The sequence below is a fragment of the Orussus abietinus genome, unplaced genomic scaffold, assembly GCF_000612105.2.
Source record: "Orussus abietinus isolate OABI.00-Male unplaced genomic scaffold, Oabi_2.0 scaffold20, whole genome shotgun sequence".
NCBI classification, from domain to species: Eukaryota; Metazoa; Arthropoda; class Insecta; order Hymenoptera; family Orussidae; genus Orussus; species Orussus abietinus.
In genome coordinates, this window is record NW_019394282.1 from 1348468 (window position 1) to 1362355 (window position 13888).

The window sequence follows — 13888 nt, forward strand, 5'->3', positions numbered from 1 at the left end:
CTTGTAACCGTCTCTGTAAATCGAACGAGGAGCGAATGCGTGCGATAAATCCGTTTCGCAACAGTAATAAAAATTTATATCTCCACTCTCTGCTTCGATATCCCACTTGTAAGGTACGTTAGTGATGGCGCTCGCAAATCGTTTTCGTTTCGATGGATCCAATACTCCCAAAGGATCAAGGATCACGCTCGATAATGCCATTAACTAGGTCTGCAGGACGTCGACCCGTAGTTATAAATCGTGAGACCTTAAGCGTTACGGAATAATGAATTTCAGTTTCACAGTTCATCCCTAATTCCTCGTCCATGCTGAACCTGAGCCAGATCAGGTCGCACAGGTAATTGGGACCAAAGATGAACCCTTTCAGGATAAAGATTGTAGGCCATGTAGATGTCTTTGGGACCACCGATATGAAGGAACTCCAAAGCCTGCGTCCTGACCGGCATCCACTTCACAGGCACTTCTTCCGTAACTTCCGGCGTTGGGTTCCTGATTAAATAAAAAAACAAATCACCGTAAATAATCCTTGGAAAAATTTGACGAAAAAAGGAGTTAGCTCGCCGAAGGAATTCATCGCCTACCCAGACTTGGCAAAATTGAACCACAAACTCGTGGCGATGTCCACCATCCTGTGGTCCTCGTCATTTAATGGGGTGTCCTGGAAGAGCTGTTCACCAACAGGGAACAAATACTGAAGATCATCGGCATGGGAGACTCCATAATCCTTCTCCTCGTCCCCGAATATCCTGCTGAAGGAAGCCGAACCTCTGTACGCAAAGAGGTAGTAATAAACCGAAGTGCCCAAATTCTGAAGGTGTTCCCTGACCGCATTGTCAGCAGCGATGAAGAACCAGGCGTCCGTGTACATCTGCAAGAAGACGCGTCGAAGAAGATGGACCAAGGACTCTCGAAATAAATCCTGGCTCCAGGACGAAGTAAGCTCTTACGTGGATGACGTTGAATCTGGTCGACTCGTCGATGGGGTGGTCGCCGAAGTAGAATTCCCTAATTCTTTGCGTCACGTTCTGCCTTAAATGCTCTGGACAAGTGTCCTCGTAAAGCAGACTCAACGGCGCGATCTTCTCGAAGTCCTTATCGAGCTGCCTGAGGAATTCCCCGTTGTTGAGACCGTAGATAGCTGTGGGAAATGACGTCTTTTTTAAGGCAAGGTAACAAGGAATTCGATGTGAAATCGATAATGAATTAGCGAGTGACTTTACAGGCTGCTTTAATGGCCCCTTCATTGGGCGTAACTCCTGTCATCCATGGTATGTCCGCCACTCGTCCACTTTTTAACGAGATCGCCGGATCCTCCGTAAGAAACGCCCCTGGATGAAATGGCTCCACCACCGGCCTGAATGGTATCATCGGACAGTAATCGTACACCTGGAATAAAGGCAGATTTTTTAAGATGTCCTATACAGGTGGAGGAATCTTCTCGCCTTCGTCGACTTTAGGGTAATCATCGAACTGGTGCGATTACCAGTTGATTAAATTACGCCAACCGCGGCGGGCAATCTGGAAACCAAATCAAATGCAAATCCACGGACGTGGGGCATGTAATACCTGCGAGTGCGATTTGAACAGGTTTAAGTGCTTTCAAAACTTGTTTACTCTACCGAGACGCCGTCCACTACGACCTGGTGAGTGAAATTAATATTCCGTTGGGATATTCCAATACCGAGGCACGAGGAAAATGATTTGGAAACGAAAGCTACCAACTGAGGGAGTTGCAAAATACAACGCGTCGTTAGAACTGATAATGAGCCTTGGAAACACCTTATCGGCCAGAAATATAGGCGCTCATTAGGTCAATAGTCACTGATTATCACGATCAAAATTATTCGGTACCTAGAACGTTATTGCACCGACAAGGTCCAGCAATCAGAGCGTGAAATCATTGCGTTAAAATAGTACCTATCGATACAAGTATCGGCACCAGAAGTGGTGAAAAAATGGCATACACGTGTCATTCGTTTTATGGTGAAGCAGAATCCAGAAATTCCATTCCCAAGATTTCATTCCGTAACATATTTTGTACCAGACGGGTAATCAATAATTGCGGATTGAGGACTATTAGGAAAGGTTTGAAAGTCTTGGTTTATTATAACGTGCATCGTGCTCGATGGAAAGGAAGGCATCGACGAAAATTACTGTTGATCGTTCAAGGACTGGTCACTTTCCTATGCACCGACCGATGGACAAATCCGATCGCGAGACTGGACAAATCTGATGGGTCGTAAGTGCTGGTAATTGGACACCTGATGCAATTGCAGCGGTGCATAAAGGTATTTCTCGGTCGAATGCACGAAAGTGGCACTAATTGACATCCTTCGGTGGCGCAAAGTAGACACTTACGATTTAAAATGCGAAAGAAGATGGATTGCGTGTCAGGGGACGTGAAATACCTTCGGTCTATCTCGAAAAACATTTCTTTTCGCTCCAAGTTAAACATAAGTACTCAGGTGCTTTAGAGAATTCCAGGACGAATTTTGTTTGGCGATAATTGCACGCCTAAATGAAAATGGAAAGGCGGCGGAGAATACATTATTAATTAACCCGTGGTTCGGTCTGTGTGAAAAAAAAAATATATATATAGAAAATGGTTAGACCATTACTGAAATCATCATCGGAGTTTATCCCACGTTGAAATAAAAATGGGAATTTTCTTTGGCGATAATTGCACGCCTAAATGAAAATGGAAAGGCGGCGGAGAATACATTATTAATTAACCCGTGGTTCGGTCTGTGTGAAAAAAAAAATATATATATAGAAAATGGTTAGACCATTACTGAAATCATCATCGGAGTTTATCCCACGTTGAAATAAAAATGGGATATCGGCAAGAAGTGATTAACGGCGATGAAAAATACATGATTGATTAGTACGCGTTATTTAGTTCCATTTTAAAGAGATTAATTCTTGAATCCTTAGGTCCGCGAATTTATATACAAGTCGATCGAAGGTCCACACGCATAACACGAATGCGAGGATATTGCGCAATGCTGGAAAACGTAATAACTCGGGTATTAATGAACATGGAATGTACGGGAAAAAAAAAAAATGAGGTTACTCACTCTAGGGGGAATTTTTTATTCGCACTAGCTGCCGGTAAATCGCATACCTGAAATGATCGATCAGTGGCGATTATGTCCACCGCGTCCTTTTTCCGCAGGCAGTCCAAGAGATCCTTCGAGTCGTGTACAGGACATTGCAAAACATCACCGAGACGATTCGCCTGTTTCCTGGCAAGTCCTGGCCTGGTAAGTCCCCATGGACATAGTGCAGTCCCACTTTGTGAAATTCCTCGGTGAAATAACCCTGCGAGCATGAAACAATTACTGTCAACCGTAGAGCAGCCAAGATGCATAATAAATGATCCATCGCCAAACAGGTTGCGAAAGATCGATAGCGATCGGTACAGGGCACGTGTAGATATATCTACACTGTAATTAGACAACACCGACTCATGTTTTTCTTTTTTTACGCAATGCCAGGAAAAACGGAGCCTCGTTTTTCCTCCTACCTCATGCTCGAGAATCTCGTGAATCTCTGATGGATGCAATCGGTTGATTGGAAAATTATTCTACCGTGCAGGAAACGTCCCATCGGTGATTAATCTAGATCCGATCTAAATCTGATCCTAGGGACTATTAATGCACATTGAATTTCAAAGTTTCCGACTATCCGTGTCGACGTTGAATTCGCTTAAATACATCTCGCACGCTCCCAATGTTTTAATTTATTCCTGCATTTCCGTCTATGACAGTGGAATATTAAAGCAGACTTTTTTCACAGAAATTGTCTTTATCGCATGTCGAAGGAGTCGGTAAATCCTTCCTGATAGAGGAGTCTTGATTAACGAGGAAGTGGGACTTGCTTATCGATGACTCGTGTATGCAAATGCTTTACGTGATGCAGTGCGTTGTGGTATTAATATTAATTAAGGAGGTATTAATTTACCCTTGGAAAGTGGACTCATCATGTGATAATGCACACTGACGCCTCCTGCACTTTCCCCAAAAAGGGTGACCCTGTTTGGATCTCCCCCAAAGGCCACTATATTTTCGTGGACCCAGCGAATGGATTGTGCTTGGTCCTTCATTCCTTGATTTCCAGGAGACACCAGATCCTCGGTGCTCAAAAATCCAAGAGGTCCAAGCCTGCGCAAAAATTCCATATTTATAAGAAAAAAACCCCATAGAATGCGACTTGACGTCCAAAGAAATAAAATGATCGTACGAACTAAAGTCCCTTAATGAAATATTCATAAAATATTCTCTCTGAAATTTTCACTACAAGTTTAAGCTACGTTTATCGTTAATTTTTCACCTGAAGTTCACAGTGACGAGGACCACGTCATGGTCAAGGAGAAATTTAGGCCCATAGAATTCCGAGTGTCCAGCTCCTGTGATCCATCCACCTCCATGGAACCAAATCATGACTGGATACCGCAGGAAACCATCTTCGCTTTCATTTGGTAATTTTGGGGTATGAACATTAAGATACAAGCAATCTTCATCACCCACCACCTCCTCCTGGTGCGTGTAAATGTTGCGTTGCGTGCAGATCTCTGCGTCCTCTTTTGCAGAACGCACTCCACTCCAAGACGCCGCCGGTTTCGGTGGCTGCGCAACAAAAGAAAAACAAATGATTAATTAAAAATAATGATTTGACTCCGAAAGGAATTTAATAATCTACTTTAGATTAAAATTAAGCGCTTTACAAATCGTACTTATTACGCGCTGATGGAATAAAGTGGTAAAAAATTATACAATTCAGACTGGAAGAAGACTCCTCATGGCCTCTTTTTTCCTTCACGCCTCTTTACGTTCGAATTCGAGATACGTTACTCGCAGTCGGAAGAAAAGAAAAAACCCGGCCGGTCTTGAGAACCTCGTAACTGGTTAATGTGTACTGTAAATTACAGCCATTAGTTTCCCTCGTAATGACCGGGGAAGAGCATCCCTGTATATGTCGAAGTTTACAGCTATTACGCAACGGATTGCGATTTACGGCCTTAAGTCATCGAAAGGTGTAAAAATAGCGTGCCAGCAACAAAGTCTAGATAATAATTCATTGTCGGCTTTTCCCTGCGACTTAGAAAAAGGCCAACAAGTACACGCACCTAACAACCTTTCAGGAAATATCCGTTAAATTCCACGTGTAACCTTGGTGAAAGCGACCGTCTTCACGTGGCACCTCTAAAAATCACCTGAGGACCGACTCATGCCGAAAAGACGCGTCCTAAAGAAAAAAAAACACGTCCCAAAAAGGGAAGGAAATTTTCCATGCGGAGAAAAAAAAGATTAGCCAACGGAAAAAAAAAATATAAATTATCGCCTGAATGACCCACCGAGGAAAAGATGCTTTCAAAATGAACTCCCCATTTCGTTTCAAGCTTACCTCGAACCGCAATTCCCTCAGGGGTGGCAAAGCATAAGGGATGCCCCGAAAAGCAGAAAACTGTCTACCCCTCCTGGTGACCATGTAGGTGCCCTCCAAGGTGCCATTTTTTATCTGCACGACCGGCGTGGCAGTCGCTCGACAACTCGGTACCAAAATGGCGAAAAGTGTCGAAAAGCAGATTAAATGGAGCCGCATAATTAATGCGAATACGGAAGCGAATTAATGGTTCGGATTGGATGTCTCGAGGTTTGGCTCTGCTTTTTAAAATCCGGCAATCCGAGGTTCGGTCGAGAATTCGGTTCTCCAGGTGGAGAACGGCGGGACCAGCCGAGGCGTGTTCACCTCTCGAAGGTGAAGCAGCGACTGCGGTACGAGAGAGGTCAGACAATCAATTCGATGATGGGGATCGCGTTTGGAGGTACGATCGGAAGCAAGACAGCCTCTCTTATCAGAAAACCTCGATCGGTGGGGTTTTTCTGAGATTATTTGCCCTTTTTCGAGCAGCTGCGCGGTGACGATCGCGGAGCTTAAATCCAAGGTCGATCGAGTCCGATTACGCGTTATTCCCGTAATCGGTACGTAAGTGTAGATCATAAAGCTGCCTTTGATGCCGCAAACCGGGAAATTACGCACTGAAGAACTAAAAAAATCCGACATCTCTGAGATAAGGAAAAAAGACTGGTTTCCCGGATTTCCTATTTCCTTCACACGAGGAAACTTATGGAATGGCATTGTCTCGGTATAATTTCCTAGGATAAGGGAAGAATTTCCTTAAGAAGACCTATCCCTCGATAGACCTATCATCGTGTGGTTATACAACTTTTGACTTGTCTACATACTTCATACATACTTCTTCCCTCTACTCGGTCCTGCGGCGAGCGTGGGAATTTAACCTTAACATTGCGGCTGGTAATGCCATGCAAATGCAATACAATACTGGAAAACTGTCATTAAGACTTAAACAGAGGCTGGATCATGCACGTCAGGGTACTCGGACTGGGATTATCGAGACTTAAAACCCCGGTTACCTCTTGGAGAATTTATTTCACAATTAATAATGAATTCTTTGAGCCTCAATATTTCATGTTTGATTTATATACCATTACGGATTGGGTTTACGCTTTTCTTAGCTTTTTATGAAACGGCTAATTTAGATGGAGACTCGTTATAACGGGGGAAAGTAAATCAGGATGTCACGATAGACTGACAGGTAGACGAAGACTCATCGTCCTGATTTTCAAACGAGCCTAGCGATATATTTCAGTCCATTATCGAACCGACCAGACCAGTCCACCTACGCAAATGGAAACGCACAAAACATACGCCGAGAATACCAGGGTACATTATATAACCGGGGTTTCAACGAAAGGAATACACGTAAAATATTATTGAGAGCAACGTCACTTGTTATCAGACTTTTCCACGAGTCCGGCTGGACATTGCGATACACTTGGTCAGGTCTCAAAGGAACTCGAATGCACTCGAATGCACTCGAATGTAGGTTGTCACGGGAGTTCATTGCGGTGCAATAAATATGCAGGAACTCGTCTGGTGCAATTTAAAAGCTTGATTGCACTCCTGCCAGCACGTAGGTATTCCAGATCGTCGACTTGATATATCGAGTTTATCTGGATGGCCCAAACCCCGAGGCGCCATTTTCCGTTCACTTTCAGCTGGACAAATTTGTAATCAAGGAGTAATTAGTAGCAAAAGGAAGTAAAGCGACTGCGGTCGGGTTCACAGAGAGTGGCCATAAAAACCAGACCCAGAATCTCAGATTTTCGCTAATTTAACGATGCCCTACTTGACTTAAACATTTTCCATCCGTAAAAACAACCAAAAACGCTTTTCATTTTTCAAAAAGGAATGGTTTTAATGTGAGATACTAAATTAGCAGGGAAAAATCGAAGATCTTATGATTGTTGTATAATTAATGTGCGATGTTATGTAGAATGTAGTTGCGTTATTTTATTTTAGTTCATTCTCGATTTATAATACCGTTTATGGTTGCAGAAGGAACGGGAGTGTTGTTATGGCGTTCGAGTACGATTTAATCCTTGGCTTTCACTTTCCGGCAGGACCTCAAACTTTCGCCCGTGACCTCTTTCGAAACGCATCTATCATTTCGTTTAATGTCCTCACAATTTCCGGGTTCTTCCTTGGCGAATCTTAAAAAGGTATTATGTATTTTTAAGTTATAAACAATCCACCAGAGAACCCCAGCCAAGTATGGCAGATAATAACCGGACGCCATGACAAAAAGGCATCGATGTCTCCGCTTCCTTTCCGCGGAACAAATTATTAATGTTGTAATATTATACCGTTATCAGAAATTAAAAGCTATGCATGTACGTGATATTAATAAATTACTAAATTGTTAACTTTAATTTACCATTTGTCTTTTGGAATTTTCTACGCCGTGACTGAATTTGCTGCGAGCGTCTTGCAAGAGTAGTTGCATTTGCAAGTGAATTGTTTCAATTTCGCGCCCGTGGCGACCTCTCTCGCGTACAGCCGTGTAATGTTCTTGTAAGACTTTTCAAAGACGGCGGCCTTTCTTACGTCGCAGTCGGTCTTGCAGAGTTCTCCCTTGTCCGTGGAAAAGGCGGTTAATTTGGAAGGTTCCTTCCTTCGACGCCGCCGCAAGATGGCGGCGCCCGCCAGAGTGGCCGTTCGCTTTTTCCCTGCACTTTTCCCGGAAGTTCCCCTCGACCCTCGTGAATCTGCAACGCGTGTCGAGGGGAAAGTTCTTTCGAGAAGGGTGACTCTGCTCGGGGCAGGGGTTGCACCCCTCTTTGCCGAGACCACGATGACCGACCCCGCCATTTTGTACGCCGCGAAGTCGGCTACCGAATTCGATTTTCCTCGCTCTTTCTCACGCGCCGAACGAAATATCTCTTTTGAATTCATAGATTTATGCATTAATAAAAAACATCAACCAATTCGCGGATAAATTCAACCCTGACGATTTCCACATTTTTACGGCGAATACAATGGAATTCATTTTTCTCTCTATCTCTCCTCTGGAGAGGAAGATCGATCAAATCAAGAGAGCCACCCTGCGATAATCGATATAATAAAGACAAATAATTTAAAAACTGACAACAATTAATTCTTAGATCATATACCATTGCAAGAAACAATTATTTCGTTGAGAAGAAAAATTGTATCGTTGACTTGAACGAACTTTCCTTACTCTTGCAGACGTTTCTTTGGACATATTTGATCGCAGGATTTTGTCGTAGCAATGGATGTCTCTTTTAGTCAACCAAAATATTTTTTCTATGTAGTTGCTTACCTTGACAGTGCACGTTGGGAACGTGAAAAATTCCCGGGAGGTGTTTCGAATATGAATATTTACCGCATCGTTTATATATTTTGAGAACCGTCGAGGTTACAAGATCGTGCCGAGATAAATTCGCGATAGGTGTAGGTACGAAAAATCGTGGAAATGTCGAAAATAACTTTCTTCGGGAGAGGCTTCCAACTCGTGGCGCCACCTGCCGTTCGCCAGCGGCGTTCTCGGCCGCCATTTTGTACGCCAGCGTGATTTGCGCTTTTACGGTAGCCCTGGAGTTACGTGGACGTTTTCTTCACTTTGACATAAACAATATCACGCTTTCCACGTCAAGCACCAACAAAAACTGCTCCCTTAACAAATCCAACGATAAATCTCGCGATTTTTCCAACTAAAAGCACCATCTCGATTAAAAAATAATAATCTTTCACGGCATGCGATTATTCCACGGCTTTTTACTGTCAAGCCACTAGACGATATTAAAAAGGCCACGGAATTAAAATAGTTTAATGAAGAAATATGCACCTAGCGTCGTCACAAAATTCCGTCAGATTTAAACGATGCAGTGTAATTGAAAATAAAAACGACTATAAGGTTTGGACGAGCGGACTTAGGTGAATTTAATGATTTCTTAATCGAAGGAAAAAATTCAGAGGAAAATTTAATGAATACTGAAGTTCGGACGCAGGTCACCTAGGTGATGAACATTTTCTTTTAGGTTATGGACCGACTGGCGTTAACTTTCGGATCGGTTAATGGTCGAAGCCAATAACTAGGACGATTCCTCGGAATGTCCCACAGGTTCGTGGAAGGAGATTAGATGCGAATCCACAGTTTTATCGGTTGCCCTTGGCAACACCTAAAGTAGCTTCTGTCGCTTGGGGCGAGTCGGCTTAAGGGGAAAAGTAACCCTCCCAGCTCGGCGAAAGTGCCTCGGAGGTTTTCCTTTCTTTCACCCCCGTCCTCCCCTCGATCCCATTAATCCAGGTCGAGTTAAATTTCGAAAACGAAGCACGAAATTTCACCTCCATTCGCCCTCCCAAAAGAGATTAGAGCAACAAATTAACAACGTATCGTTGCGAAGACAAATGATGCCCCGCTCCCATTTCCAAGGAACTTGAAAATAATTCTGCCCACGAAAATTCTCTCTAATTTAATTAGAAACTACAAGGTTAACTGATAAAAAAAAGGAATTAATTTCCAGGGAACCTGTCGAGATTTAATAAAAAAAAAAAAGTGGAAAATAGGGAAGATTAGAATCGAGGTAATTACGGGTTAATTATCCAGAGTCGGGAATAATTCTCGCGTGCAGGATGGAAAATCTCAAATTTAATTAGAAACTATAAGGTTTATTGAAAAAAAAAAATGGGAAATATTTTCTAGGGAACCTGTCGAGGTTTTTATTAAAAAAAGAAATATATAGAAAATAGGGAAGATTAGAATCGAGGTAATTACGGGTTAATTATCGAGAGTCGCGAATAATTCTCGCGTGCAGGATAGAAAATGGTTTTCCGGCGCGTAGGGTGGTTACGGCTTGATAGATCGCAGCCACGTTTTCCGGGGGGTTGTTCGGGGAAATAGGGTGAACGTCAACTGCGTACAGGGGTGGAAAATATCGAGGGATCGATATGAGCGACCGGAATCGCGGGGGGATTATCCTGGGAGAGTCCCCTTGGAAATCGGCCTAAGGATAACCGTCCACCCGAACCGACGTGGTCGATTTTTCTACCGAAACGATCCCGGAACTTGTAAACCAGGTCGGGCCTCTTTTTCTCCGTTTTTCGGAACTTTCCGCTCGACGAAACTCCCTTAGCAAAGAGAGGAAAAAACAAAATGTCAGGCCTTATCCTGGGGCACACGCAAGGAAGGTATAATCGCGTAAGGAAATGGAAATTGAAATTTACCAAATAAATTCCTGAATTGCCGCCGTATTTCGTAAATTAATTCTTTCGTTGTTTCCATCGAACAACAATAGGGTGAATAAATCCTGCATGGTTTGAGATTATTCCAGCATGGAAAAATCGTTACCACGCCCCGTGGTAATTTTCACAATTTATCCTCCCGAGTCACCCTTGGAAAATCCTAAAAAAAATTGAGGAAACACGTAAGAGGGGTAGTATAAAGTTCATAAATGAATACCGCGTGGGTTTCCATGAAAGGTATTTAATAAACTATTTTGTATTTTTTCAGGGCATAAACGGTCGAACAACGGTTAGGATTATTCTGGCCTGCAAAAATCCCTGTCCCGTCCCACGTAAATTTCCACGATTCGTCCTCCCAGATCGGGCATAAAAAAAAAATATATATAATCGATCGCGTCGCTTTCTCCACGTATCCACGAAAAGGTTAAGATTCCGGTGCACGGCCATTACAGCGAAATCGGCCGACCCAATTCAGACCGATGATTACGTCCTAAATGGTCGAAAACGAACGAATCCCGGGGATCCAAGGATGAACCCGTCTCTCTTTCCGTCCATAATGATCAATAGGATTCATTAACCTAATCACCCAATCAATCACGATTCATGGAACGGTCTCTGGCGGAGCATCTGCAGGCCTCGGGGAATTCGGGCAGGGCCCAACAAAAGACTCGAAGAAGCCGATCTGGCCCCGATTATTTGATCATTCGAAAAAGCGAATGAAAACGGCCGAATCGATTAATGGAATTTCTTAACAGGAGGAAAATCAGGAGGAGAAAAAAAAGTCCCTCTCGAATTCGCTCCCTTTTCTTCTCGAGCCGGGCCACGAGGCCGATCGAAAAGGGGTAACGACCCCGCAAAGGGAATCGACCCTTCGAGCCGTTTGTTCGCCACTCCTTTTTGTACTCCATTGCAAATGGCGGCGCTCTTTGAATTTCGAATCGCCGGTGGAAAGTAGGTCATCGCTCGTGCGTCGCGTCGCACGCCTCGAATACCCAAGAAAGGACGCCATGACACGCACTCCGAAGTAATACCCGTTCCATTGCGTCAGTGCACTCGTAAAGCTGTATTAAACACCTACATTTACTCCTATTACATCCTGTATCGATAATACACGACGCGAAGGATAAAAAATGCCCGTTTAGTTACCTATTTTTCGACTTATTTTAGGGCCTACCTCTCTGGAACGCACGGCGGCCATTTTGAAAATTTAAGGATGACTACGCGTTAACGATGAAGCGCAAGGGCTTGTAATTTTTCAGGGTATATCGAACCGACCTGATAGATCGTTTTCCAGAGATACGTTTGAGCGATTTATCGTAACCCTGGGTGATCTTCTGAACGTAGGAGGTGTAAATATTAAGTAAATGAAGACTCACCGATGCGTCTTCGCCGTGGTCGCGCCGCGTGAAAATGTGAAAGAGGAAAAAGGAGGACGTTCACGTGAGGCGGAACGTGGAAGCGGGGCCAAGGGTAGTCGATATTTTACGGGCCACCCCAATTTCAAGTTGGGACGGTCACAACTACGCCCAATGAACCCCAAACGGGGCTTCTAGGAATACAGTGGCGTAGGAACGCTCATCTAGGACACAATGGGACAAAACGGGTCCGACGTGAGAACCTAGGAGATATGGTGCCGCCGACCTTGGAATATTTCCTCAATGACCGGGCTACGATTTACGACATTCTCGGTTATTTATTAATCCGCTGGGACGTGGATCCTGTGGTTCGAGGGAAAACAAAGGATTCGAGATATTTGCGTGGCCTGAGAGGACGAGCTAATAACGCGCGGACAAAGAATGTATTACTCTTAATGCGGTTAATAAAGAGGATTGAAATTTACCCAGACAATCGGCGGTTATTTTTACTCCAATGCCAAAAGTAACCAGAATCGAGAATTCTATGAATTTTTAACCGGAGAAGAGAATTTTTCGTGGAACCCTTCGAATGGTATCAAAAAAATAATAACGTCAATTCAAGGAATAATTATTTCCCTCAAATCGGAATAAATCGGATGCAAAGATTTTTCGAAATTGCGTTGATATCCATTCGAGTTTCTTGGTGGCAAATAATTATTCTTTTAATTAACGGAACGCTTCTTCGGCCCGATGAATGTTTTATTATTCTGGAATTATCGGAGCGAGCGTCCATTTTGTTTTTAATCCTTTTAGTGGAGAATTTCTGGCAAGTGTATCAGACTATAGAGGGTCAATTTGAAGAAATGCAGGGTTTCTAGCTAGATCTTCATCCGCGTAGGGCTTGGAGAATTTCTTTCGATTTCACGACGTTCCTCTCCGCAGCCGCAGATGGCGGCCATTACGGGTCGGCAGAATGCAGATTGGAAGATGAAACGATCACCTGGAGCCCTAGATTGTGATAAAGCGCGATAAATGTTAACGAAGAATGAAATATAGGCCGTAAACCTGGAAGTAAAAAAGAGCCGAGGAGCGTGGACAGGGAATGCGGAGGTAAATTCGAGGGTCTCGAGGAGACATTTCCTCGAATTTGGCGAACGCGTTCGCCGAGTAGAAAGTCGGCGTCGGGCGAAATGACGGCCATTTCGAAGAGTCGCAAGGCCGAAGGGTGAAACGAGGGTTTGAATATTTTATTGAGCGAAAGTCGGTTTCTCCACCCTGCCACGGCGAGTTGGCCGGTCCTCCCGAGTCTTGCAGTCAACCTGTAAATCAACTTGTAAACGCACCAAGTGCAGAAAAGAAAATTCTCGACGCCGCTCCGACTTCGTTCGGAACTCAAGACGGCCCTTTAACTCGATCGAATGAACAAAATATTTCTTTAGTGTAATAATTATTTCTATTTTCTCCCAGAGTATAAAGCGAGGCCGTTTAAGGACGCACTGCGAGAGTCTTATCAAGAGTTACCGTCATTAGAGCTGCCAGGAGCCTAAGGATCGGTCGTTCGACAAAGGGCCGATTAAAATAATAAAACTGGCCGAGGGAAAAAAAAAAAAGGAACCGGCATAAATCCCGGGACGAGAGCGGAGCCGGGGCCATTGTTCGTCATTTCGAAACCGTGGAGGACGTCGCATCCCGGAAGCGCGGTCGTTGGGGTGGCTGCCACGTGGTCGGGGGTTGCGGAGAAGAAGAAGAAAAAAAAAAATTTCCCCACGTACCCGAAAGGGGGAAAAGGGCCCCCGAGAAAATAAATAGGGCCAACCCCAGTCGCGGGGAAAGCGGAAGATTTGGCGGGTTTTCGAGGCCACCCTTCCAGGTCTCGTATAATTGGTCGGACGAAGGGCAGCCAT

General features: G+C 44.0%; 1 protein-coding gene across 1 annotated transcript; it reads right to left on the reverse strand.

Moving 5' to 3' along the window:
- Positions 1 to 53: 53 nt before the first annotated feature.
- On the reverse strand, positions 54 to 5798 carry LOC105694486 (venom carboxylesterase-6). The gene is made up of 8 exons (XM_012415198.2): positions 5407 to 5798; positions 4333 to 4628; positions 3964 to 4163; positions 3125 to 3321; positions 1221 to 1386; positions 948 to 1138; positions 582 to 868; positions 54 to 489 (listed from the first exon to the last, which is right to left on the reverse strand). Exons 1-8 carry the CDS (start codon positions 5602 to 5604, stop codon positions 279 to 281), a joined length of 1746 nt encoding a protein of 581 aa, XP_012270621.1. The 5' UTR covers positions 5605 to 5798; the 3' UTR covers positions 54 to 278.
- Between the last annotated feature and the right edge of the window lie 8090 nt (positions 5799 to 13888).